At 40.0% G+C, this 26,843-nt stretch overlaps 2 protein-coding genes across 9 annotated transcripts in view; one reads left to right on the forward strand and one right to left on the reverse strand.

Moving 5' to 3' along the window:
• The first annotated feature begins 321 nt into the window (after nucleotides 1-321).
• prpf38b (pre-mRNA processing factor 38B) lies at nucleotides 322-9,555 on the forward strand. Of its 8 annotated transcripts, XM_039657546.2 has the most exons (8): nucleotides 322-763; nucleotides 2,563-2,641; nucleotides 2,766-2,917; nucleotides 3,441-3,496; nucleotides 4,022-4,096; nucleotides 4,581-4,759; nucleotides 6,346-6,587; nucleotides 8,347-9,555. In XM_039657546.2, the coding sequence occupies exons 5-8, from the start codon at nucleotides 4,057-4,059 to the stop codon at nucleotides 9,089-9,091; spliced, it is 1,206 nt and encodes a 401-aa protein (XP_039513480.2). In that variant the 5' UTR covers nucleotides 322-763; nucleotides 2,563-2,641; nucleotides 2,766-2,917; nucleotides 3,441-3,496; nucleotides 4,022-4,056; the 3' UTR covers nucleotides 9,092-9,555. The 8 variants fall into 8 exon arrangements, with proteins under 8 accessions (XP_039513480.2, XP_039513479.2, XP_088987194.1 ...); XM_089131068.1 differs by lacking the exon at nucleotides 4,581-4,759 and having other exon boundaries at nucleotides 325-763; nucleotides 4,022-4,082; XM_089131066.1 differs by lacking the exon at nucleotides 3,441-3,496 and having other exon boundaries at nucleotides 739-763.
• Nucleotides 9,556-9,963: 408 nt separating this feature from the next.
• fndc7rs1 (fibronectin type III domain containing 7, related sequence 1) overlaps nucleotides 9,964-26,843 on the reverse strand; it is a 32,799-nt gene continuing 15,919 nt past the window's right edge. The window contains exons 22-46 of the mRNA XM_089131685.1: nucleotides 26,604-26,679; nucleotides 25,477-25,734; nucleotides 24,851-25,114; nucleotides 24,460-24,723; nucleotides 22,667-22,924; nucleotides 22,114-22,374; nucleotides 21,393-21,656; nucleotides 21,000-21,263; nucleotides 19,695-19,952; nucleotides 18,775-19,035; nucleotides 18,047-18,310; nucleotides 17,654-17,917; nucleotides 17,171-17,431; nucleotides 16,701-16,961; nucleotides 16,126-16,383; nucleotides 15,450-15,719; nucleotides 14,583-14,846; nucleotides 14,206-14,466; nucleotides 13,250-13,513; nucleotides 12,519-12,779; nucleotides 12,169-12,429; nucleotides 11,312-11,602; nucleotides 10,961-11,191; nucleotides 10,799-10,843; nucleotides 9,964-10,414 (exon numbers count right to left, since the gene is read on the reverse strand). Of these exons, the coding sequence (XP_088987811.1) occupies nucleotides 10,821-10,843; nucleotides 10,961-11,191; nucleotides 11,312-11,602; nucleotides 12,169-12,429; nucleotides 12,519-12,779; nucleotides 13,250-13,513; nucleotides 14,206-14,466; nucleotides 14,583-14,846; nucleotides 15,450-15,719; nucleotides 16,126-16,383; nucleotides 16,701-16,961; nucleotides 17,171-17,431; nucleotides 17,654-17,917; nucleotides 18,047-18,310; nucleotides 18,775-19,035; nucleotides 19,695-19,952; nucleotides 21,000-21,263; nucleotides 21,393-21,656; nucleotides 22,114-22,374; nucleotides 22,667-22,924; nucleotides 24,460-24,723; nucleotides 24,851-25,114; nucleotides 25,477-25,734; nucleotides 26,604-26,679 (5,862 nt within the window). The 3' untranslated portion in view covers nucleotides 9,964-10,414; nucleotides 10,799-10,820. The remainder of the gene's footprint in view (nucleotides 10,415-10,798; nucleotides 10,844-10,960; nucleotides 11,192-11,311; nucleotides 11,603-12,168; nucleotides 12,430-12,518; nucleotides 12,780-13,249; nucleotides 13,514-14,205; nucleotides 14,467-14,582; nucleotides 14,847-15,449; nucleotides 15,720-16,125; nucleotides 16,384-16,700; nucleotides 16,962-17,170; nucleotides 17,432-17,653; nucleotides 17,918-18,046; nucleotides 18,311-18,774; nucleotides 19,036-19,694; nucleotides 19,953-20,999; nucleotides 21,264-21,392; nucleotides 21,657-22,113; nucleotides 22,375-22,666; nucleotides 22,925-24,459; nucleotides 24,724-24,850; nucleotides 25,115-25,476; nucleotides 25,735-26,603; nucleotides 26,680-26,843) is intronic.

The following is a 26,843-nucleotide window of genomic DNA, read 5'->3' on the forward strand; positions in this document are numbered from 1 at the left end:
ATTATGGCCTCTGCAAGACATCAGGAATAATAAGCATGGGTACAAGCCATGTCGAAGTCGAACCACGCTGGAGGACCGTGTTGCCATATAATTTGTAAACATCCTCCTAGGAAAAGCAATTAACTTTTTCTCCACCCAGTGACAAAAATATTTTGTTTTCACTTTGGACTACATAAATATTTAAGCCATGGGTTTAAACACATGGAACGATAGATGATTTTTACTCGCAGTTTTCACAAATTTCTTCCTTTTGGTGAGGAGTATTTCACTGTTACACACATGGCAACCCACATGCTTGCTTCCATTTCCGCCATCCGCCCCTCTTCCGCGCGCCATCTTGTCCCCACAACTCTCGGCGTAACAGAACGTTTCCCGTGCGTCTTCCAGCATTACATAGAAAACAGTCAAAAGATATATAAAATTAATTCGAATGAATTAAGATACGTCGGTCCACCACTCGCGCGCCTCGTTTGACGCGTTGTAGATATATTCGTTTGGGGTAACGGTCATTTTATTTAGTTGTGAATTTTAATGGCGTTGTGAAAGCCCAGCCATGGCGGTTAGTCAGCAGCAACAACAGCAGCAGGCCGTGAGCAAACCGGCCGGCGGGAAACACGGCAACGTTTTGCCGTTATGGGGCAACGAGAAGACTATGAACCTCAACCCGATGATCCTGACTAACGTCCTGTCGTCTCCCTACTTCAAGGTGCAGCTGTACGAACTCAAGACGTACCACGAGGTGGTTGACGAGATTTACTTCAAGGTGGTGAAACAAACCTGGGCCGCATCCCGTGAAGCCCGCGGTTTACTTTTCCATTTCATATTATTGATTCTTTGAGTAGATGGCTCATTTGTTGTTATTTTTCTTTTAGACGTAACCTTAAATATATATATTTTTTAATTTAATTAACTAATTTTGCTTTGTTTATGATGTATGCTAAAGAAGACAGTGTTGGGCCATAAAGGCTAACTATGCTAACTTAGTTCAAATGTAACGTTAGCTACAGCAATTAAGTTACTAGCTTAAGTTCAAAAATTAATCTTTTGTCATCAACTCATCCACATGTTGTTCAAAACTCGTATCACTGACTTTATATATATATATATATATATATATATATATATATATATATATATATATATATATAACCCTATAACTTTGTCTTTTTAATATATTATTGACCGCTTCAGTCACAATTTTCTTTAATTGTTTTGAAAAGCATTCAACAAATAGTGACTCCGAATAGTGAAGTAAATGGGTATTTATGGTTCCAGATAACAGCAACAGCAGTTTAGTTATTAAGGCGAGACAGTACAGGTGAATAGGGTAAACGTTTTAAACGATACCATGAAACGTGCTCAGTTGATTACTTACACTAGTATATAAAAGAGTATTACAAGTTTTTCAAATTTGTATGAAATCATGCAAATTGGGCCTTCTCATTAAATGTGTGATTTGCATATATTTTTGGTAGATAGATCTCAACATGATAAAGCCAGGTTCCAAAATTCCTCACATAGGATGGAAAAAATGTTCAGAGGGATTTCATGATATCATGATATGCTTTCATTACCTAGGACAAAAAAATATACTGTCCATACCCTTAAAAAATCGGTTTTCGTCTTTTTTATATTATTATTAAAATGTCACAAAAAAACAGACTAGGAATGTTTTTTAACAAATCCCTCTGAAAAATAATTGTCAGAATAAAAAAATCTTCAGAGTACTGCTAGTTGTATAACTGGAAAGTTTGGTGTACATAGGTGCTACATAAGTTGAGATATTTGTACTGGAGAATGACAAAATTAATTTTGAGGGGGAAAAGCATTTAAATAAATTAAGCTACCGTTACACTGTGTGATTTATACCCCCATCTAACAAGTTTTTCCAAACCTGCATGCATTTCTTTATTCTGCTGAACACACAAGAAGATACTTGGAAGAATGTCTGTAACCAAACAGTATTTTATTCTGAATATAATGAAAGTCAATGGGGTCATCAACTGTTTGGTTTCCCATATTATACTAAATGTATTATTTTGTATTCAGCAGAAGAAATTAATTCATAGAGGTTTGAAACAACTTGAGTGTGAGTAAATGATGACAGCATTTTTGGGTGAAACGTCCGTTTAAACTGATTAGTTGTCAGTGTTTTATCTTTAATCAGATGGAAAGAAAATTATTAAAGTGATTTTAATATTATTTCTCTGTTGTTCTTGGTACTATGAACAGCTTTATTTCTACTACTAAAATCATAACTTTGCATTAGCCAGTACTGTTGCAACAAATAAAATTCTAATGTCTTTTCTATTTTAATGATTTTTCACGATTCTGATTTTAAAGAATTATCTGTAAGTAAAAGTGTTTAAGGTTAAAATGATTAGCTTCACTAGTGCACTAATACAAGTTTATTTATTTTGAAAAAAGCGTGTGGTTGGATTGATGTGATTTTGGTGATTATTTAGAACAGGGGTGAGTTGTATAATATAGTTGTATTCAATTTTTTGCCAGGTTTGAATACATTTAAGTCTAATGTTAATCTAATTTAAATGTCTTTATCAGGTCAATCATGTGGAGCCATGGGAAAAAGGCAGCAGGAAGACAGCGGGACAGACGGGAATGTGCGGAGGGGTAAGTAGAAGTACGTGCCTTGAGACCTCCAACTTCATCCTCCCATCCTCTTCGTCATTTTGATTAAATAAAGGGAGAGATTCACTTGATCTAAAACGTGTCTAGCTTTAAATCTCATGATGTTTGTCCTGCAGGTTCGAGGAGTTGGGACTGGTGGGATCGTGTCCACTGCATTTTGCTTGCTGTATAAGCTGTTCACACTGAAACTGACCCGCAAACAAGTGATGGGTCTCATCACCCACACAGATTCACCCTATATCAGGGCACTGGGCTTTATGTACATCAGGTATGACTTGGATCCACCTCAGATGTTTTAACGTTAACTGAGTTTCTTTGTTTCAGGAGTTTATTTTCAATTGTCTTTTTTTTTTTTTTTCTTAATATTTAGCTTTTTAACACTCCCGTGGAAGGTAAACTTGTTGCCTTTGCTAAGGAATATGTAGAGCAGAAGAGCCCAAAATTATCCGAGTCAAAATCTGCTAAGTGATAATTAAATGTAACACACCATGAAAAAAAAAAATATATAATAATTTATTGGGAAATTAAAGCATTGATCAAAGTTAGAGAAAATGTTAAATCTTTTAAACCACTTAGAGTAAAGAACTAATTTATACTTGAGTGCGTTATTTATTAGGCATGTTATCGTCTCGGACAGACAGCATGTTTAAGCCCCCATTTTTCTCCCTCTTATCGGAAAGACTCGTTCAAAACCTCAGGTAGTGTGGGTTTTCCAGGAAATGCGTGTGCACGCTGGACCCCTGCTTCTCGTAAATACTAACGTGTATTGTGCACGTTATTTTTTTTGACAGACATCGATGTCGTGGTATTCAAATGATGTGGATTTGAAAACAGAAGGAATCGTAAGGTAATAATTATTCATTTCTTAGCCGGCATATATTCGGTTAAGTGATTGCTGCCCATGAGTGTGTAATGACAAGGTTTTTAGTCCTGATATTCCAACCAACATGGTACCGTGCATAAGGGGTGAAATTTGTTTGATTTTTGGTATTTTTCAAACGTGCTGGAGACATTCTAAATGCTTTTTGAGTAGTTAATGATATTTATTTTGCCAAACGAAGTTTGGCTTGCCAAAAAATGTACATTCATCTATCGCAAGTTCATTTTTATACTAGGAAAGGAGTGGTTTAATGCAAAAGCTGTTTGTATGGTCTCATATCAAAAACCTTTTATTTAAAATTAAAGAGCCTGTTGTAAGTAAGTCAAAATCACTTTTTAAGACTGTTTTTCCATTATTACCCCTTAGCAGATTTTGACTCCTATACAAGATAATTTAGGTCATGCTACATTATTTTGGATGGTGTACTGTATATTTCTAAGTTTGACCACAGCACATCCCAATGAATATACACTTATGTCATGTGTATTTCAGGTATACTCAACCTCCTCCTGACTTGGTTGACTGGTATGATGAGTTTCTTGACGACGAGGAGGTATGTCACCACGGGTAATGCCTTAATCTCTCTCTTATTTCTAATGTACATAGTTGTAATCAGAAAGCTTTAGGCCATATGCTGATTGTGATGCACATTGCTGTCCTTCAACCTTTGACCTCATTTGGCTTAATGTTCCCTATAATATACACAGTTAAATCACAAGCAAATTCTTTGCACATTTAAGCTAGATGTGAAGGTGGTTCCTCTGTAGTGATTGCTTGCCATATTCTCTTAGCCCAGATAATGGCAGTCTGTATATGACACTCTCAATGACTCATAGAGATTTCTATTTTATTGTAAATATCAGATATCCATTACTGGGCTCTGGCTCGTCCCTCATGCACCTGCACACCCACTAATTATGTATTTAGTAATATATTATCCGTTTAAAAATATATTCCAGTAAAGGAGATCTTATTCGCATTGAGCAAACATTGCTGCCAGGCATGATGGTGGTTGTGTGTCTCTGGCTGACTGCCCTGTTCTCTCTCCCAGATGGCCCTTGTGATGCGGGTGGATTGGATATAGGGTGTGCTCCACACTCTTGGCTGGCGTTCCTGAGTGCAGTTAGAAAAGCTCACCTACCCACTCCACCCCTTCACAGTCACCGGTGCATCATATGTCAGCTGACCTGCAACCTCCTCAGCATCGCACCTATTTTGAGTCAGTGCATAGTAAGAGACATTGTGGAAGTTAATTATTTTAAGCTCATGCAGTGATTTGAACTATTAAACATTGATATAATACAAATTAATGCAGACAGGCAGTTCCATTTAAAATCATGTATTTAAATGTTGACGAGACCAGCAGGCTAGAAAATGCCTTTTTATTCTATATAAGGAGGATTGGGCATTACATGACCAGATTTATATACTCGTGAATGAGTTATTAGTACAATGGCATTAATGCTGTTTATTTGCTATCATAAAGTAGTCCAAAATGACAGTGAAACAAACAAAAACAACAATATTATTTTAAAGGTGCCCTAGAATGGGGTTATTTTATTATTTTATAACGTTTCCTGGGTTACCCTTATGTTAGTGTTTTTTAGATCAAAAATAGTCATAATTTAGAAATAAACGGCATTTTCCCTAGTTTTTGCCTCTGGTTTGAATGCTCTGTTTGAAGGGGCGTGTCTGCTGTGGGAATCAGTGTAACTGGCCACTGCTGTGATTGGCCAACATGCTTGCATATGAAATAGCTACATATTACATGCGAAACTCTCTCGAATACGTTTTTACTTCAATCTTATTGCAACGCAGCTTCTGCACTCTCAGTCTGCACTCTACAGTAAAAGCTTCGTTGTGCAGTGTAACGTGCGTCATTGATTTCATAACGAGTTGTCCAGATAAATTTGCGCTTTTGAAATATTGTTCTTTGATCGCTTTCAGTATATAATTTATTCACAATATAAATGAGATTTCTTTCGTCCTACTAAAAGAAACGATGTGAAGTTGATATTTTAGTCACTGATGCAATGGTGACTTGCTGATGCATAAACAGTAGTGAGCGATTTTGCGAGAAAGATTACCTGTCTGAACTTGAACAATTACACATCAGAAATTGTTGCTTGGTAGCTCGGTTTATTTTCAGACGTTCGAGGCCATCTCTGTATTAGCCCAAGTTGAGGAAACAGTCGTTTGTGAAATGTTTGGACCATACACAACTTTGGGAAGTTGTTGGTGCATTTCCAAAGAAAATAAAATTAAGCCATTGTTTCTTCAGAGTCTCAGATGAAGGAACTAAAGAATACTTGTTAATGTTCCCATCCAAACACTGAGCAACTACTATGCTTCTGCTGCGCAGTTCAGCCTGCCATTGAACATGGGCTGGCATATGCAAATGTTTGGAGGCATACATTTTAAGGATCCCTACTGTTGTGTCACAGTCTGTGTTACGTGGAGATTCACCTATTTTTCAGGGGTGTTTAAAAAAATGAGATTTAAATAAGGTGAAAACAATGGTGTTTGAGATTCACTGTATGTCCTGTCCATGTACTGAACTCCTGTTATTTAACTGTGCCAAAATAAATTCAATTTCACATTCTAGGGCACCTTTTAAATACTGAATATTAAGTCAGGTGAGAGCAGAGGTGAAGACTCAGTATTTGGTCATCACAAATAAAGCATTTTATTTTGGACAGTTTACAGTGTAATGGTGTTGGGTCTAATCCTTAGCGTTGTGTTAACAGAGGCCATGCGATAAGTGCATGTCTAAAGTTGTGGTGTTAATAATTTTCCTTCCTTGTCTCTGTGATCAGGAGTTGGACGTGAAGGCTGGAGGAGGATGTGTAATGACGGTCGGAGAGATGCTCCGCTCCTTCCTGACCAAGCTGGAATGGTTCTCAACATTGTTCCCACGAATACCTGTTCCTGTGCAGAAGGCAATTGACCAGCACATGAAGAGCCGACCACGTAAACCCCTGCAAAAAGATGAGCAGGAGGAAGAGGAGGAGGTGGTGGCAACCGATTCAGCAAGGCATGGAGATAAGCGCCGTTCCAGGTACAGTCTTTGTGTGTGGGTGGGCTGAGATTATTTGGCCAACCAGATCAGCCATGATTAGTGTTTGTCATGTTGTTTGAAAGATCACCAACCATTTTTAATGGTTTAAAGTTTCAACACAAGCTTTTAGTGGGATAGGATAAATGTCCCAATAATACCAGTAATTTTGGCACAGATGCGTGAAGCTACTTTTTTACCACTGATGCTTTTTAATTATATTTTGTTTTGTTTATTTTCCACCCATTTTCTCTCTATCATACTAAACATTATGGACATTCTTGATTCAAGTCTGATGAAGTTAATAATGGTGGTAAATATCTGGCAGCTACATTGTATTGTAACAATTGACGTCTGTTCATGGGAAGTTTTATGGTGTAGCTACTCTGACTCGTGTTTAAATAATTTACATAAGTTAACAGTTTACTAGGGCTGTACTCAACCAAAGAAAATCTTGGTCGACTGAAGTCCTGAAATTATCGACTGAAAATCACGTTAGAAAAAAGTTAATTAGCTGCACGCTGTGCGCAGAACTTTGGTAGCCTTGTTGTCTGCCTAAATTGGTTATAAATAAACAAACTAGTTGGCTATTTAGAGTATATTAAGTCATTTATCTAATTATTTTGCACTGAAATGAGTCTGACACACAAGTCTGACGGCGTTGCATCACATACGCCTGCACAATATCATAGCCTAAGATTTCTGAAAATAGTACTGTTGTCAACTAGTGATATCACAAGAACTGTTGAGGAATATGCAACATAATTTAGACAATTATTTTTTATCATATGTTATAAGTTATGACTGTCGGACACTATAATTTCAGCCACTCTGTGCATGTCCTTGCGCTGAGGCTGAACATGAGCTCAGCTTCACGGCTGAGACACGAATAGACTGTTCACTCTTAATAAACACAAAAGGCACGTCCACTTTAATAAAAAAGCATATTTATTAAGCAAACCAGATCAAGAGCAGAAATAAAATAAAGTGCATAACTGATATGCCAATTCTGATATGTTCATATAGCCTAACGTTACTCAAAACAGACAGGGCAAACAAGCTAGCTTACTGCTTCTAGATGTTATGTTTGTCGGCGAGCTGTGGAAGGTAAAACTATTACTTGCACACTTTGCATTTGACCTCTTTCCCGTTATCAATTTTAACAAAATGCTGCCACACTGTCTGTCTTTGTTGACTATTAAATGCTCACAATTAAATAAATATTCAGCATCAAACCTTCTATAGCCTATTTATCTGTCTCTCTTCTCCAGTGGGTTGGGCTAATCCAAAACAAGTGAAAACAAGGGGGGTGTTCTGAAGACAGATTGTTACCTGTGAAACAGGGGTTTTCTGAAAAAGACCACCATTAGCAGTTAGTGCTTTCCACCTGATGAAATGAGCTCTTCAAATTAAATGAACCCGGTATTAAAAAATAAAAAAAAAATCAACCCATCTGAATTTGTCGAACCAGAACGTATCAACTAATCGACTGAGACAGTACAGCCCTATAGTTTACATAACTTAAACAGTAGCCCAAAGTTTTGTTCAGCATTTTAGGTTGTAATTCTTTTTGAAATGCATAAATTAATTTCTACTATGAGTTACTTGGCTACAGCAGATACTGTCTTGCATAACTTGTGATGTTATAATGTAAGAAATATTGTTGCTATTACAAAATTATCCCACTCTCTCCTATTTGACAAGGTGTCTTGTGTGTGTGCGCTCTGTTCAATGATTTGTGTTCTTATGTTTGTGTTTTAAGGACACCTAGGAAAAGTCAGAGTCCCAAGAGATCCCAAAATCGTTCCCGGAGTCGCAGCCATCACAAAGAAAAACATGGTGCCAGCTTCGACCGTGAACTGGAAAGAGAACGAGATCGTCAACGCAAAGAAAGGGAGGGAAAGGACCGGGATAGAGACAGGGACCGAGAGAGGGACAGGGAGAGAGATCGAGATAGACGGCGTTCAAGAACACCAGACCGAACCACAGAACGTCGACACAGCCGTAGCAAGGAACGACGTCGGAGTCTCAGTCCGAGCCGGGAGAAGCGGAATGACAGGAAAGACCGAGATAAAGAGAGGGAGGCAGAGAGTGAGAAAGAGCGTAGTCGCAGGAAAGACAGAGAGCATCATAAAGATCAGGAGAGGTCAAAAGACAAGAGAAGAGAGGGAGAAGAGCGGAGGCACAAGGAAGATAAGGAGGATAGAAAGCACAGGGAAGAAAAGAGGAGTAAGCGCTCGAGGAGCAGAAGCAGAGACAGGAAACACAGAACCGAGCGATCTAGTAAGAAACGCTCTCGCTCAGGCAGCAGGAGCAGGCAGGAAGTAGGGGAGAAGAACAGGAAGCGGGATCACAGCCATAGTAAGGAGCGGTCACACAAGCGCAGTCGCAGCAAAGAGCGCTCGCACCGTAGAGAATCCAGCAATGGACGAGAACATGTAAAACAAGAACACCACAGTCCCGAACCCGGTGAAAGAACAAACAGTGTTCGAGCGGAGTCTCCCTGATCCAAGTCTGTCTCCAACCTCTCTCTCAGATTCCCTCCCTTTTTTCCGGTCCCTCTCTTATTACTTCATGTCCTTATCTATAATCCTCTGTGCACCACCTGTGTTCAAGTAAACAAATGGAAAAGGCTGGAATTTTTTTTTTTTTTTTTTTTCTCTTCCCTGCACTATTATCAGCCGATTGTGTAGATATTAAAAATGTGATTTTCTCTCAGTTTCTGATCGCCGGACTGAAAATGGCATTTTTAAATCCTTTTTTTAAGTCCAGTTTCTCCCCCAATTTGTTTTCAGGATTCTCATAAATGGCTTTGTACATAGAGCTCAGAGAATGTTTTAAAGTTCAACACAGTTGACCACAGAGTTAAGTTTGTGCACAGGCTGCTGAAAGCTGTGCCTACATTGCTGTTTGATTCATTGCTCTGTTGCATCTCATTTTCTAATAAAAAAAAATCTTGTATGAAACAGAATTGCTCAGTTGTGTTTATTTTTTTTAATTTAAGCAAAAGAGTAAGAGTTGGGGTTCTGCAAGTAAAAATTCCTTATTTTGATAGTGTAAACCTTTCAAGACAAACCTTCCGTGATCTTTCAGGTTGTTAAATTAAGACGTGCTTTGCCGTGTGATTTCAACTTTAGTTTTTAAAAGGTAATTGTTGTATTCATCTGTAAAGTTGCTATGGAAGAGCGAAAATCAGTAAGAGTACCTATTCCCTTCAAGCATTGTGAATGATGTAATCTAGTCATTCCTACTCTTGAAATTACTTGAACATGTTTTCAGTTTATTGATCCATTATTTCTAAATCAGTAATGCCTTTTACATTGTTTAATGGAGATGTTTAATACAGTTTTTTTTCCCCTCTCAGTATAGGTCACTGTTGTGTCCTTGTCAGCTCATAATAAGAACATTCATTTTATTTGAACAGTAGATGTTTTGTGTATGGTAAATTTATTTTACATGTGCTTTACATGTCATAATTTATAAGACTGAATACATGGAGAAATGCTCTGTTTAATAACTTTAGTCATATACAAAAACAGGAATGTGTGTGTATATATATATATATATATATAGGCTTTAAATATTTGGCATTCATAAAAGTAAATCCTTCAGCCAAAGAAAAAAAAAAGATTTTGGAAAACATTTAAAAAGAAACCATGTTAACACATATTTTACCCTGTCAATCTATTCCACCCATACATTTTGTGGGGAAAAAAATGAACCTTGCACTGGAATATATGTAACATGCAAAAGTATCAAAGATTTTAGGAAAAATGTCAAAGGCAAGAGTTTGAGTGCGATGAGATGCATTCACTCAGAGTTGTGCAGGCCTGGTGTGGAGAGAAGGTGGTTAATACTAGCAGGCTTTTCAATTTGTTTAAAACTTTTCTTAAAAACATTTGAATGAATCTTTAAACAGTTGTCAGTGGAATCACTCAACTGCATGTGAAAGGAGGCTGTGAGGGATAGATGTACAGGTGTTAGTGGTTTGTTTGTTTGTTTTTTGTTTTTTCCACTGGAAGAGATTTTCCATGTTTTATCAACTTATGATCAATGATCGCTAAAGTGGCACACCAGACTGTATTTCCTCCCTCATGGTCTCATTTTCTTGAACATGCCATTTTCCTTAACGAGGCCTATTTCTCCATTTTGAGAAATCATACAATTTCCATAAATTGTTCTTAATTTTCCATTTATATTGAGCATCAACTCACCTATCTGCTTTCTAGCCAGGTCTCACCTCCTGCGAACGGCTGTCACTGGCAATTGATGGACATGATCAAAGATTACAGGACTTTCACCAAAACAAGATACATTTTGACAACCCATGTTTCTACTGATCTGATGTTTCATTATTTGTTACTTGTACCACTTACCTAAAACAGGCACTGAGTCTTCACTTTGTCCAGCAGCATTGTGGGCAGTTACGACAATGTGGCCACTACTGAAACTGGTGATGGAGCAGAGGAGCTGTGAGGTCATACAGAGCTTCATCCTACCAGAGGAAGTGACCCCATACGCGGTGTAGTTCGTAGCAAATAAAGACTCTTGCCATGCCACTACCGCCGATGATGCAGAGAATGTCACATTTAGAGGGGCACAAGGTACTGGGGGAAAGAAACAAATGAACAGATGAGTTATGTATGTATGTATTTGCACTTTAAGCATCTTCATTTCCCATTTACGAATGTAGGAAGGTAGTGCTATGATGATTAATCATTGTGCACCTGTGGTTCCAGTGACCGCAACAGACTCGGCGCTTGAGGCGGCAGAGTTCCTCGCCCTGATGGTTGCGCTGTAGGAGGAGCCACAAGGTAGAGGCATCTCAAAGAAGGTGCGACTTGTCCAATAGGAGGCGAGATCAAAGAGTGCCTGGCTGTTGCCTTGAATGCTGCCCTTGAGTCCAAAGAGGTATTCAGAATTAGGGCAACTCACGGTGGACCAGGACGCCCTCAAGATCTGAGTGTCATTCACTACTGTACGAGGGACAACCCTCAACCCAGCTGGAGGACAGGGAGCTGAGGGAAAGAGATGGACATCAAGACTTAAAACCAGTTTTCCCAATGGGGATCACAAAGAAACAGAACCAAAATGTTAGTATCTGCCTTTACAATGGATTTGTCTGTACTACACTCAAATTTTGTGCAAGTTACGCTTCCACATTTGGTCTGAGGTTTTGGTCTGACATTTGGTCTGGTCCTTTTTATGTTATATCCGATTTGTAGACACAACTTCAACTAAGATAACGACTAGGCGACTAAATTTAGATTCGCCACTCTACTTGTAGGTCTTTGAATATCTTGTAGTCCATCATCAGAAGCAATTCACATTGCAAATTTGGCCAAATTGCTTTCATACTAATTAACAACTGTACTATAGTGGACTCCAGACCTCCCTTTTCAAGCAAATTTGGGTGTGGTTCTTTTGGTGGACACGCAAGTACAGAAAACATTCCAACCCAAAAAAAACGAACGTTGATGTCAAACAGGTTCAAGTCTATTCTAAAAGCACTAGTATGAAACACCCTTAGGGCACAACTCAAATATTTGCTGGTCAGTTCTAAGAAAGCAGATAATTGTTATACCTGCTCCACCAATTTGAGGTTTACTCAAGGAACTGTTGCAGGTGCCATCTGTTGCCTGCACTGTAAAGTTGTAAACGGTGCCGCATACTAAGCCCATCAAAGAACAGGAAGTCTCCGTGTTCTGGCAGTAGACCTTTGAGGCATTTTCTGACTGGGCAATTCCCACGTAGGCCACTGCCCCTGTACTCCCCACCCATGACAAGGAGGCACTACTGTTCCCGCACTGTATGTTTGCAGTCACATTAGTTGGCGCACATGGCACTGCAGAAAAAAAGACACCGCAATGAAAGTTTGTACAATGCATAAATATTGTTCAAATAATTTAAAGGAAAAGAGTTCGTCACTCTTACCTGTTTTGAATGTGACGTTAGTACTTGGCACACTGGTGCAGTTTTCATTACTGGCTAAAACGGACACATTGTAGGTGTTGCTGCATTGCATGTCAGTTAGTGTGCAGTTATTGTACGAGGTATTGCATGTCTTTAAGTCTCCATCTCTGCTGACTGCAGTAAGCAGGTATGACTGTGCCACGTAAGATGGCTCCCATGACACAAACACGGCCTTTGACTCACAGTCTGCATAGGCCTGTACTTGTGAGGGCTGACAGGGCGCTGTTGAGGATCAAAGGAAGAAATGAGTACAACCTGAATATGGTGCAAAGAAAGCACATGTAAACTCTATATGTAATAGATAGATAGATAGATCAATGTGTCAATTATTCTCTGGAAGGACTACCTTCCTGCTAAGTTTAGCTTAAACTTTAACCAGCCAATGATGGTCAACTCTACAAGAAGGTTGTTCTCCTGGAGCAGGATTAGAAACCCCTGGTTTATAAAGGGCAATTGCAATTATTTCACTAGAAAAGTCCCAAAATCCATATGTTGTGTATCAAGTGGTTGTTAGCATCACCTAGGAATGTCATGGCAGCTCAAATCCCTAACCTCCAAGTTGGAGCAATAATAATAGTGATGGTGGCCTACATAAAGCGCAACTTGCTAATGAACAGCTATTGATTACTAATCACTTGCTTTTTAAACTCATTGTTTTACTAGGTAGGGTATAACAATATCGATGGTTGTACCGGTTCTGATCTTGTAGGGTGGGCTGCGAAGGCTGCTGCATTGGTTGGCCGAAGCAGCCACAATGATGGTGTACTCTTTGCCGCACTGCACATTGGTAAGGTTGCAGGAAGAGGTGGAGCTATTGCAGGAAATGAAGGCACGGTCTTGGTCCTCTGCTGTGACAATGTAAAGGGAATTTCCTCTGCGTGCCCTCTGCCACTGTACCATGATAACAGAACTTTGGCATTCAGCCACCACCACGATGGATGACAAGGCACAAGGTGCTGGAGAGAGAGATAACATACATTAAGACTAAGGCTCGATCCCAATTCACCCCCTACCCCATGGCTCTTCCCCTCCGTTTTGCGCGTTCACGTGTAGGGGTAGGGTGTCCCGATTCTTGTTGAGATCGAGGAGTAGGGCGAAGGGGTAGGGCTACATAGCCCTCGAAATGGAGATTTTTCAGAGGCACACTTCAAACGGAGGGCTACAAGAAAGTTCCCGGAATGCATCGCAAATAACCGGCGAGATAGATCGCAAATGGTTAAACATTTAAATGTAGCGCCAGATGATTCCTCCACGCACTTTATTTACTCTTACAATAACTCTATAGTCGTTTAAATGAAGAAATTGTATAATAAATTACCTTTCTGATCAGAAAAGACATACATTTCGAGGAAGGGACGTTATAATCATCATGTTTATTCAAAGTTAAGAACAGCTGCGCTGATTGTCAGTTGTTGTCATGGAGAAATCCTGTAACGGCAGAGCCATTGCTGACGACTGATGACGTATCGGGTTCATGATGGGTTCCATTTCGTTGGGGAATATTTCAACCCCTTGGCCCTTGTAACTCTGTTATAAGGGCCAAGGGGTACACTCGAAAACAAGGGGTAGGGCCAACGGGTGAATTGGGATTCAGCCTAAGAGACCCATGGTCTCAAATGATAGGGCTGAAGCTCTCAGATGTACTTGCCTGTCTCCAGCTGAAGGCTGTTGCTGGGTGGGCTCAGGCAGGCACCGTTTGAAGCAGTGACTTGGAAGGTGTAGCTCTTTCCACAACCAAGGTCAGGCACATTACAGGTGGAGTTTGCGCTGGAACATGTGGTATTGAGACCGTCGTCCCCAACAGCCAGCACCGTGTAAGACTCCACTCCCTTATCCACTTCCCATGATACCCATGCGGAGTTAGTGACACAGTCCACGGTACCATTAACCCCCTGTGGGGCACATGGAGCTGTAGAGAGAAGAGGTTAGACATAAAGCGCATAAGGAACGTATGGACTTTGAAATGTATCTATCCATCCATCCATCCATTTGTAATAGAGAGCATTCTTGTTTTAAGTGTCCAACCTGAGGCGATGTTGAAGCTACTGCTTGCTTGACTCTGACAGCTGCCCCTCAGTGCCACCACACTGATGTTGAAGCTCTCTCCACAGGGCAGATGTGTGATGGAGCACTGCGTGTTTGTGCTGTTACAGGAGGAAATCACACCAGTGATCTCGGACTCCATTTCCACTCTGAATTGGCTGGCATCCACTGCTGGGCTCCAGCTCACCAGCACAGACCCTGAATCACACTGCACATTTGCAGATACGTTGTGAGGTGGACATGGAGCTGAGAAAACAGAAATGGAATCAATCTGTTATTGGAGGGTGGGGCAGTACCAAATATTTCAGCAGGAAATGATAAAAGCTAAACCAATAAATCATTGCCGAACTGCACATGCTATACAGCTATACATCAGGTTAGCATACCTACTCATTTCACATGCAAAGCCATAACAATGTAGAGTTCATGACATACTTGTTAGGCCTTTATATATATTTGGTTGCCAATTGAAGGGATACTCCAATTTTTTTGGGAAATAGGCTCATTTTACAACTCCCCCAGATTTAAACCGTTGAGTTTTACCGTTTTCGAATCCATTCAGTCGATTTTTTGATATTTAGAAGAATTTCAGTAACCAGACAGTTTCTGGTCTCATTGACTTCCATAGTATATACTATGGAAGTCAATGAGACCAGAAACTGTCTGGTTACTGATATTCTTCTAAATATCAGAAAATCGGCTGAATGGATTCAAAAACGGTAAAACTCAACGGTTCAACTCTGGGGGAGTTGTAAAATGAGCCTATTTCCAAAAAAGTGGAGTATCCCTTTAAGTTGTTAAGGTGACATACAGTCTTTACTTGATAAAGTAAAATCCTCACACACGCACCTGTTTGCACTTGAGACATAGTACTCTTCACGCCCCCGCAGCCACTGGCCATTGAGTAGACGGAAACATTATAATTCTGACCACACTGCAGTTCTTTCAGATTACAGGAGAAAGTGGTGGTGTTACAAGAGTAGGAATGGCCATCATTAGACACGGCCACAGCCATGAAAGCCTCCGCCCCGTTGGCTTGTACCCACGACACAGACACAACACTACCATTGTTGATGTCGCAAAGCAAAGATGTCTGAACATTGCTAGGTGCACATGGACCTAAATAGAGAGAGAACAGGGACCATTTTAAAGGACATTCATTATTAGTCTTGTAATGTTGATAAGCATACATCTGCATGGCTATTTTGTTTGTTTATGTCAGAGGTGCCCGAACCTGCTCCTGCCGATCGACTGTCCTGCACAGTTTATCTCCAACCCTAATCAAACACACCTGAAGCAACCAATTAAGGTCTTCAGGATCACTTGAACATTAAGGCAGGTGTGTTTGATTAGGGTTAGAGATGAACTGTGCAGGACAGTCGATCGGCAGGAGCAGGAGCAGGATTGGGCACCCCTGGTTTATGTGTATTTTGAACATATGACAAGAGATTAGAATATCCCACATCAGAAACTGTGTTAAACCTGAGCTCTGTCATCAGGTGCACAACAGAAGCAGTGGACTCACCTGACTGCAGAGTGAGGTATGTGTTGCTGTTGTCACATACTCCATCCATGGCAGTGACGGTTAGGTTATATCTCTGGCCACAGTGGATTCCGGATAGTGTGCAACTGTGGTCAGAGCTCGTGCAGTTGATGCGATGTCCGTCAGAACCAACAGCCTGGACCGTGTGATGCGTGAGGTTATCAGTGAGCTCCCAAGTTACAACAGCAGAGTTGGTGTCGCAGTTGAGCAGGGCGCTAGCATTCTGTGGCTTACAGGACACTGAAGTGAAATAAAATATTTACAATTACCATAATTAGCAAAATAGTATTTACACCAGTAAATGAGAATCTTTCAATTATTTTGGGAAACACCTTTTGGTAACACTTTATTTTAATTTACAGTGTCCTTGTTACATTACATGTAATAACTGTAATAAATGCATAATTACATGCAACTAACCCTAAACCAAAACCTAATCCTGACTGTAACCCTATAGAAAGTTCAATTATTATTACCCCAGTACTTAAATTACCCTGCAACATGGACACCTATAAAGTGTAACTCACTTTTTTATTGTTATTTTTTTTCTAAGGTACCTGTGTTCAGCACAACTGGTTGGGTCGGTGCAGTGCGGCAGCTACTGTCACTCGCGCTGACAGCCAAACTATAGTTCATCCCACAGAGCAGGTCTGAGAAGACACATGCTGTTCCAGTGCTGTTACACGTTGAAGCATAGCCACCACTACTCCAAGCAACTGCCGTGTAGGAAACGGCACCCACGCTTCGATCCCAGGATACGGACACATCTCCAGTCGTACAGTTTACTCTGCCCTGCACATGACCAGGTACACATGGCACTGCAAAGAAAAAAGTTTAACAATTAAAACTTGACTTACATTGTTAGAATTTTCATTCAAAATGTTACCACATTTCAAAAGAATATTTTTCAATGCCATTCTTCAGCTTTTACAAGAATCAACCAATAAACTGGTTGGGTTTTGATTGTGTTAAAATTGTGTCGTGCACTGAAGGTTGTGTTACTTAGTTATAGGTTATATTTCATTACCTGTCTGGACCTGAACTGGTGCACTGTTCCCACTGCTACAGTTGCTGCCTTTGGCCTTCACTGTGATCGTATAAGACTGTCCGCAGGTCAAAGTTAAAAGGTCACAGGAGGTGGAGGCTGAGGTGCAGTTAGCTGAGAGGCCATTGACACTGCTGGCTGTTACTGAGTAAAGCTCCGCCCCTTGGCTGCTCGCCCAGGTTACCTTTGCTATGTTGCTACTACAGGTGACATTGGCCGACACGTTTTGTGGCACACAAGGAGCTGGGTAAATTACAGAAAACAAAATAAGTACATGGTTGACATTATTTTAAAAGAATATTCAAACGATGTGGTAATGAAATTTATTATATACTGTGCACTATAGTTTAAAAGTCCTGCATTAAACACTAGACAAACTTGTAGTGTGCAAAATTCTCCACTAGTCAGATGGATGATGAGTATAGCTAAACGATTGTAAGGTTATACTGTAGATGAAATACTTACCAGTTTTGACACGACGCACTTCGCTACGTTGCCCAGTGCAGTCGACGCTCATAGCTGTGACTGACACGTTGTACGCCTGACCACACGCCAGGCCGCTGATGTTACAGGAAGTGCTGCTGGAGTTGCATGTGTGCGTAATTCCATTATCACCTTCAGCTGTTACTATATAGTTGGAAACAAGGCCACTAGATGCTGCCCAGGAAACCGACGCAGTGTCAGACCCACAGGATATTGACACATTGACTTGAGTGGGAACACATGGAGCTGGAAAGAAAAGATTCAAATGATGTGATGCTCAACATTTTAACACAATAGATGATTTGATGACATTTAGAAAGGGTTTAAATTAGGCTCTACGCTTATTGCTCTTTGAATTATTGTTAAATGTTATACCTGTGTCTAGAGTGACCAGGGGTTTAGAACAGGTTGAACAGTTCTGGCCGTATCCTGTAACACTGATGTTGTAGTGCTGACCACACTGAAGTGAGCTGATGTTGCATGAGGAGCCGTTGGTGAAGCAGCTGTGCTTTTGGGCGTCCTGGAAAGACTGCAGTGTTGCATTGGAACTTAGTGTACCATTGCCCGGTGTCCAAGAAATGAGTGCTGAGTTGGTGCGGCAATCCAGTCTGGCTTGAATGCCAGTATTAGGACATGGTGCTGCAACATGACAAATTGATAACACATCAAAATGCTGTTGCAAAACTGTATTTTTACATGGTGGATGGATGGTTGTCAAGGTGTTGCCACATGGTTGCTAAGATGTTCTAAGTGGCTTCTACGGCACATTTATGTGGTTTGGTGGTACACAAGGAGCTGCGTAAATAATTTGGTTTTAATAATATATAAAACCAAGTTAGAATATGGTTGGCTGTTAAAAACAGTAAAAAAAAAAAAAAGATCAGGATGTTTGATAAATAGAAAGTTCAAAAGAGTATTTATTTTAAAAAATAAATATTTTGTAAAATTATTAATGTATTTACTGTCACTTAAATAATGCATCCTTGCTAAATAACATTTTTAATTCCTTTTAAAAAATTTTTACTGGTCACAGATTTTTGATCTGTAGTGTAAATCATAAATTCAATATAATAAGGTTTGATTTAAGCAGCTATTTCTCTTACCTGTTATGATTGGTGATCCAGTGCGTACAGAGCTGTTACATGAACGTCCCTCTGCCACTAATTTAACCGAGCAAGTTTGTCCACACATCATGTTAGTGATGTCACATCCTGTTTCATTGGTCCTGCACAAATACGTCTGTCCATTAGAGCATTCAAGTGTTGTCAAAAAGGACAGTTCTCCATTGCCACGGGACCAGGACACACTCGCTGAGTTGTTTCCACAGTTCATTCTGGACTGGATATTCAGTGGAGGGCATGGGGCTGAAGAGAAAAGATAAGAATAGTATTTAAAGTCCCCGTGAACCGGAAGTTGCAAAAGATTTTTCTCCAGTGCTGTGACGTATTTCCAAGTGAAACGGAATATTGAACAGAGGGCAGGGTTTTACTCTAGCGCTCCTCCTCTCCTTCTCTCGCTCATAGCAAACTAACGGTTTAAGGGGAGTGGTTAAGCGTTTCCCCACCCAAGTTGTGAAACCTACGTCATCAGAAAAAGAAACCGTTCCAGACCGGAAGTAACTTTTCAGATTTTGATTAAAGATTACGAAGGTAAAACATTTTTTAAATATATTTTTACTTGCACGGATTAATTGTTCACCACAAGACTAGTAATATGCGCTAACAAAGTAAATAGGTTCAATTTTGATTTCACGGGGACTTTAAAGGTGAAATATGTAACGTGGTGCTAGGATGTTGATATGGCTTCTGTGTGTTTGAAATGGATTTCACTGGACTGCTGTTTAATTGTGGTGAAAGAATAGACTTTTTCTAACATGCACTAAAGAAGTGCGCAAAGTAAGATCAGGACTGTGTAATATAAAGTTGATTTTGATTTCATGTTGACTTTAAATATATAGATATTGAATTGTTAGGACTCATTATTTAGAATTGTAGCCATCAACTTTGTCAAAATGCTACTGCACCTGCCGTGACCTGACTGGTCACACTGTTGGAGCGACAGCCGTTGCCCTCTGCAGACACAGTGATATTGTATGTCTGTCCACAGCCAATTGCAGCGATTACGCAGGATGTGGAGGTGGAGTTACACGCCAGAACCTTGTCAGTTGATTTAGCTTGAGCATAGTAGATCTGCGCCCCGTTACTCGACTGCCAGCTTACTTGAACATCCCCTGTTTGGCAGTCTAAGAGCTGACTGACCACAGACTGAGGAGCACAGGGTGCTGGGAGACAAGAGTTAAACAAAAAATAATTTAGCATGTTTTTAAAGGAATATTCTGGATACACACTTAAAGTTTTCTTAATAGAAAACAGCGTTTCCTCAGAAAACAGTGTTTATAAAAATGAATAAGAAACACAGTTGCGTTAACCCACGTACATTTGATGTCAGAAAACACATTCCCCTAAGGTTCCCCGAATGTTAGTATATGGTTTCCTTTCGGTTATATTTTGGGAACCAAAACACATGAAGTAATTTTGTTCATGAAACAAATAATATTTTTTTGCTGGGTAGCAGACAAGTATGCTGGAGGGATTAAATGCGAAGTTTATTATTTTTGTCAAGGCTGTACTGTTTACTTGAATGCTACACATCTATCAAGTTTTTAAATTGTGCCTTTTAATGTATAATATTTTAATGTGTAATGCTTTTAAACTCCCCCAGTGGTGGAAAATCAAGATTTTAATATTGTTTATATGTCTATGTGGTGTTTTTTTTATATGCTTTAAGACAAATCATGAGGAAATTAATAAGTCGACACCATTGCTGAGTTTTTTCTCCTTAAAACTGCAGTGAAACAAAGACAGTCACAAAAACGCGGTGTGAAATCGCTGGTGTTTCTGACATCACAAACTAGCATGTATCCAATCAAATCAAGGTGTGATCGTCAACGAGTGGTTGAGCTGGTTCTAGTGAGTGGAGGCGGGGCTAATTTACATATTCATAGATCCGCATATACTAAATGAGGCAAAGGTGTAGAGCTACATTTTAAGCTATTTTTAGACATGAAGACATTGTTTTCAAGAATTTCTTTTTAAATATATATAATTTGGGTGATCAAAGATGAGTTTTAAGGGATAAAATGATTGACTACAGGGGGACTTTAAGAAACAATTCAAACTTTAAGTATAGCAAACCACTACAAAATATAGTTTAAAAGTCCTGCATTAAACACTAGACAAACTTGTAGTGTGCAAAATTCTCCACCAGTCAGATGGATGATGAGTTTAGCTAAACGATTGTAAGGTTATACTGTAGATGAAATACTTACCAGTTTGGACACGACGCACTTCGCTACGTTGCCCAGTGCAGTCGACGCTCATAGCTGTGACTGACACGTTGTACGCCTGACCACACGCCAGGCCGCTGATGTTACAGGAAGTGCTGCTGGAGTTGCATGTGTGCGTAATTCCATTATCACCTTCAGCTGTTACTATATAGTTGGAAACAAGGCCACTAGATGCTGCCCAGGAAACCGACGCAGTTTCAGACCCACAGGATATTGACACATTGACTTGAGTGGGAACACATGGAGCTGGAAAGAAAAGATTCAAATGATGTGATGCTCAACATTTTAACACAATAGATGATTTGATGACATTTAGAAAGGGTTTAAATTAGGCTCTACGCTTATTGCTCTTTGAATTATTGTTTAATGTTATACCTGTGTCTAGAGTGACCAGGGGTTTAGAACAGGTTGAACAGTTCTGGCCGTATCCTGTAACACTGATGTTGTAGTGCTGACCACACTGAAGTGAGCTGATGTTGCATGAGGAGCCGTTGGTGAAGCAGCTGTGCTTTTGGGCGTCCTGGAAAGACTGCAGTGTTGCATTGGAACTTAGTGTACCATTGCCCGGTGTCCAAGAAATGAGTGCTGAGTTGGTGCGGCAATCCAGTCTGGCTTGAATGCCAGTATTAGGACATGGTGCTGCAACATGACAAATTGATAACACATCAAAATGCTGTTGCAAAACTGTATTTTTACATGGTGGATGGTTGTCAAGGTGTTGCCACATGGTTGCTAAGATGTTCTAAGTGGCTTGTACGGCACATTTATGTGGTTTGGTGGTACACAAGGAGCTGGGTAAATAATTTGGTTTTAATAATATATAAAACCAAGTTAGAATATGGTTGGCTGTTAAAAACAGTAAAAAAAAAAAGATCAGGATGTTTGATAAATAGAAAGTTCAAAAGAGTATTTATTTTAAAAAATAAATATTTTGTAAAATTATTAATGTATTTACTGTCACTTAAATAATGCATCCTTGCTAAATAACATTTTTAATTCCTTTTAAAAAAATGTTACTGGTCACAGATTTTTGATCAGTAGTGTATATCATAAATTCAATATAATAAGGTTTGATTTAAGCAGCTATTTCTCTTACCTGTTATGATTGGTGATCCAGTGCGTACAGAGCTGTTGCATGAACGTCCCTCTGCCACTAATTTAACCGAGCAAGTTTGTCCACACATCATGTTAGTGATGTCACATCCTGTTTCATTGGTCCTGCACAAATACGTCTGTCCATTAGAGCATTCAAGTGTTGTCAAAAAGGACAGTTCTCCATTGCCACGGGACCAGGACACACTCGCTGAGTTGTTGCCACAGTTCATTCTGGACTGGATATTCAGTGGAGGGCATGGGGCTGAAGAGAAAAGATAAGAATAGTATTTAAAGGTGAAATATGTAACGTGGTGCTAGGATGTTGATATGGCTTCTGTGTGTTTGAAATGGATTTCACTGGACTGCCGTTTAATTGTGGTGAAAGAATAGACTTTTTCTAACATGCAGTAAAGAAGTGCGCAAAGTAAGATCAGGACTGTGTAATATACAGTTGATTTTGATTTCATGTTGACTTCATATATATTTAGATATTGAATTGTTAGGACTCATTATTTGGAATTGTAGCCATCAACTTTGTCAAAATGCTACTGCACCTGCCGTGACCTGACTGGTCACACTGTTGGAGCGACAGCCGTTGCCCTCTGCAGACACAGTGATATTGTATGTCTGTCCACAGCCAATTGCAGCGATTACGCAGGATGTGGAGGTGGAGTTACACGCCAGAACCTTGTCAGTGGATTTAGCTTGAGCATAGTAGATCTGCGCCCCGTTACTCGACTGCCAGCTTACTTGAACATCCCCTGTTTGGCAGTCTAAGAGCTGACTGACCACAGACTGAGGAGCACAGGGTGCTGGGAGACAAGAGTTAAACAAAGAATTCATTTAGCATGTTTTTAAAGGAATATTCTGGATACACACATCAAGTTTTCTTAATAGAAAACAGCGTTTCCTCAGAAAACAGTGTTTATAAAAATGAATAAGAAACACAGTTGCGTTAACCCACGTACATTTGATGTCAGAAAACACATTCCCATAACATTCCCCTAAGGTTCCCCGAATGTTAGTATATGGTTTCCTTTCGGTTATTTTTTGGGAACCAAAACACTGTAGGAATGTTCATGTGACAAATCATTTTTGTTGGGTAGCAGACAAGTATGCTGGAGGGATTAAATGTGAAGTTTATTACTTTTGTCAAGGCTGTACTGTTTACTTGAATGCTACACATCTATCAAGTTTTTTAAAGTGTGCCTTTTAATGTATAATACTTTAATGTGTAGTGCTTTTAAACTCCCCCAGTGGTGGAAATCAAGATTTTAATATTGTTTATATGTCTATGTGGTGTTTTTTTAATTTATTTATTTATATGCTTTAAAGTCCCCGTGAACCGGAAGTTGCAAACGACTTTTCTCCAGTGTTGTGACGTATTTCCGAGAGAAACGTAATGCTAAATGAGGCAAAATAGTGGGCGTGGCTTTTTTTCCAACTAGCACCTGATTTGATCTAGAAAAATGGGTGTTTCATTCTGAAATGGAGGATGATGCAAGTTTACACACGCTGTCAATCAATGCTCGCTCGGCGCTCGCAAACACACAGCAGCTGTCAGTTGGAGGGGCGTGGTTGTGGATGTTAAGGAGACACCCAAACCGTAAAGCCTACATCATTGGGCAAGGTCCTCCAATGCAGAGGGAGTGGGGGGGGGGGGGGGGGGGGTGTATTTTCAAAATTTGATTTCAAATTTTTTTAGTGTGGATTGACTTGCATGTATGAATTGTTCACCACAAAACGATCAATTTAGGCAAACAAAGTAAGTATGGTCAATTTTGATTTCATAGGGACTTTAAGACAAATCATGAGGAAATGAATAAGTCGACACCATTGCTGAGTTTTTTCTCCTTAAAACTGCAGTGAAACAAAGACAGTCTTAAAAACGCGGTGTGAAATCGCTGGTGTTTCTGACATCACAAACTACTAGCATGTAACCAATCACATCAAGCTGTGATCGTCAACGAGTGGCTGAGCTGGTTCGAGTGAGTGGAGGCGGGGCTGATTTACATATTCATAGATCCGCATATACTAAATGAGGCAAAGGTGTAGAGTTGCATTTTAAGCTATTTTTAGACATGAAGACATTTTTTTCAAGAATTTCTTTTTAAATATATATAATTTTGGTGATCAAAGATGAGTTTTAAGGGATAAAATGATTGACTACAGGGGGACTTTAAGAAACAATTCAAACTTTAAGTATAGCAAACCACTACAAAATATAGTTTAAAAGTCCTGCATTAAACACTAGACAAACTTGTAGTGTGCAAAATTCTCCACCAGTCAGATGGATGATGAGTTTAGCTAAACGATTGTAAGGTTATACTGTAGATGAAATACTTACCAGTTTGGACACGACGCACTTCGCTACGTTGCCCAGTGCAGTCGACGCTCATAGCTGTGACTGACACGTTGTACGCCTGACCACACGCCAGGCCGCTGATGTTACAGGAAGTGCTGCTGGAGTTGCATGTGTGCGTAATTCCATTATCACCTTCAGCTGTTACTATATAGTTGGAAACAAGGCCACTAGATGCTGCCCAGGAAACCGACGCAGTGTCAGACCCACAGGATAATGATACATTTACTTGAGTGGGAACACATGGAGCTAGAAAGAAAAGATTCAAATGATGTGATGCTCAACATTTTAGCGCAATAGATGATTTGATGACATTTAGAAAGGGTTTAAATTAGGCTCTACGCTTATTGCACTGAATTATTGTTTAATGTTATACCTGTGTCTAGAGTGACCAGGGGTTTAGAACAGGTTGAACAGTTCTGGCCGTATCCTGTAACACTGATGTTGTAGTGCTGACCACACTGAAGTGAGCTGATGTTGCATGAGGAGCCGTTGGTGAAGCAGCTGTGCTTTTGGGCGTCCTGGAAAGACTGCAGTGTTGCATTGGAACTTAGTGTACCATTGCCCGGTGTCCAAGAAATGAGTGCTGAGTTGGTGCGGCAATCCAGTCTGGCTTGAATGCCAGTATTAGGACATGGTGCTGCAACATGACAAATTGATAACACATCAAAAGGCTGTTGCAAAACTCTATTTTTACATGGTGGATGGTTGTCAGGGTGTTGCCAGATGGTTGATAAAATGTTCTAAGTGGCTTCTACGACACATTTATGTGGTTTTGTGGTACACAAGGAGCTGCGTAAATTATATAACAAACAGACAAAATTAGAATATGGTTGGCTGTTATTTTAAAAGTGAATTATCCTTTTAACAAGCCACTAATCCAAATATCATATCTCAATATCTATACTACCATTCAAAAGTTTAGGGTCGGTGATATTTTTTCTTTGTTAGGACTCATTATTTGGAATGGTAGCCATCAACTTTGTCAAAATGCTACTGCACCTGCCGTGACCTGACTGGTCACACTGTTGGAGCGACAGCCGTTGCCCTCTGCAGACACAGTGATATTGTATGTCTGTCCACAGCCAATTGCAGCGATTACGCAGGATGTGGAGGTGGAGTTACACGCCAGAACCTTGTCAGTTGATTTAGCTTGAGCATAGTAAATCTGCGCCCCGTTACTCGACTGCCAGCGAACTTGAACATCCCCTGTTTGGCAGTCTAAGAGCTGACTGACCACAGACTGAGGAGCACAGGGTGCTGGGAGACAAGAGGTAAACAAAAAATAATTTAGCATGTTTTTAAAGGAATATTCTGGATACACACATCAGGTTTTCTTCATAGAATACAGCGCCTATAAAAATGAATAAGAAACACAGTTGCGTTAACCCCCGTACATTAGATGTCAGAAAACACATTCCCCTAATGTTCCCCTAGTGTTAGTATATGGTTTGATTTCGGTTATTTTTTGGGAACCAAAACTTTGTCGGAATGTTCATGGAACAAAGATTTTTTTGCTGGGTAGCAGACAAGTAAGCTGGAGGGATTAAATGTGAAGTTTATTATTTTTGTCAAGGCTGTACTGTTTACTTGAATGCTACACATCCATCAAAAGGTTTTAAAGTGTTAATTTTAATGTGTAATGCTCTTAAACTCCCCCTGTTGGGAAAATCAAGCTTTTAATATTGTTTATATGTCAATGTGGTGTTTTTTGTAAAAATATGCTTTAAGACAAATCATGAGGAAATTCATCATTTGACACAATTGTAGAGTTTTTGCAGAGTTTAAAACTGCAGTGAAACAAAGACAATCTCAAAAACGCGGTGTGAAATCGCTGGTGTTTCTGACATCACAAACTAACATGTAACCAATCACATCAAGCTGTTGTTGTCAACAAGTGGTTGAGCTGGTTCGAGTGAGTGGAGGTGGGGCTGATTTACATATTCATAGATCTGCATATACTAAATGAGGCAAGGGTGTAGAGCTCAATTTTAAGGCATGAAGACATTTTTTTTCAAAAATCCATCTATCCATCTTCTTCCGCTTATCTGGGGCCGGGTCGCGGGGGCAGCAGTCTAAGCAGAGATGCCCAGACTTCCTTCTCCATAGACACTTCCTTCAGCTCTTACGGGGGGACACCGAGGCGTTCCCAGGCCAGCCGGGAGACATAGTCTCCTCCCAGTGGGACATGCCAGGAAAACCTCCCTGGGAAGCAGTTCAAGAGGCATCCGAAACAGATGCCCGAGCCGCCTCAGCTGACCCCTCTCGATGTGGAGGAGCAGCGGCTCTACTCTGAGCTCCTCCCGAGTGACCGAGCTTCTAACCCTATCTCCAAGGGATCGCCTAGCAAGCCTGCGGAGAAAGCTAAT

This window comes from Pimephales promelas, chromosome 5, assembly GCF_988280905.1.
Source record: "Pimephales promelas chromosome 5, fPimPro1.hap1.1, whole genome shotgun sequence".
NCBI classification, from domain to species: domain Eukaryota; kingdom Metazoa; phylum Chordata; class Actinopteri; order Cypriniformes; family Leuciscidae; genus Pimephales; species Pimephales promelas.

What these genes read in the sequence shown, in the direction of transcription:
- prpf38b (XM_039657545.2), top strand. Translation starts at nt 554, where the DNA reads ATGGCGGTTAGTCAGCAGCAACAACAGCAGCAGGCCGTGAGCAAACCG. An exon ending in AGACGGGAATGTGCGGAGGG is followed by an intron (nt 2,632 to 2,765) that starts GTAAGTAGAAGT and finishes TTTGTCCTGCAG; the next exon opens with GTTCGAGGAGTTGGGACTGG. An exon ending in GGAGATAAGCGCCGTTCCAG is followed by an intron (nt 6,588 to 8,346) that starts GTACAGTCTTTG and finishes TTGTGTTTTAAG; the next exon opens with GACACCTAGGAAAAGTCAGA.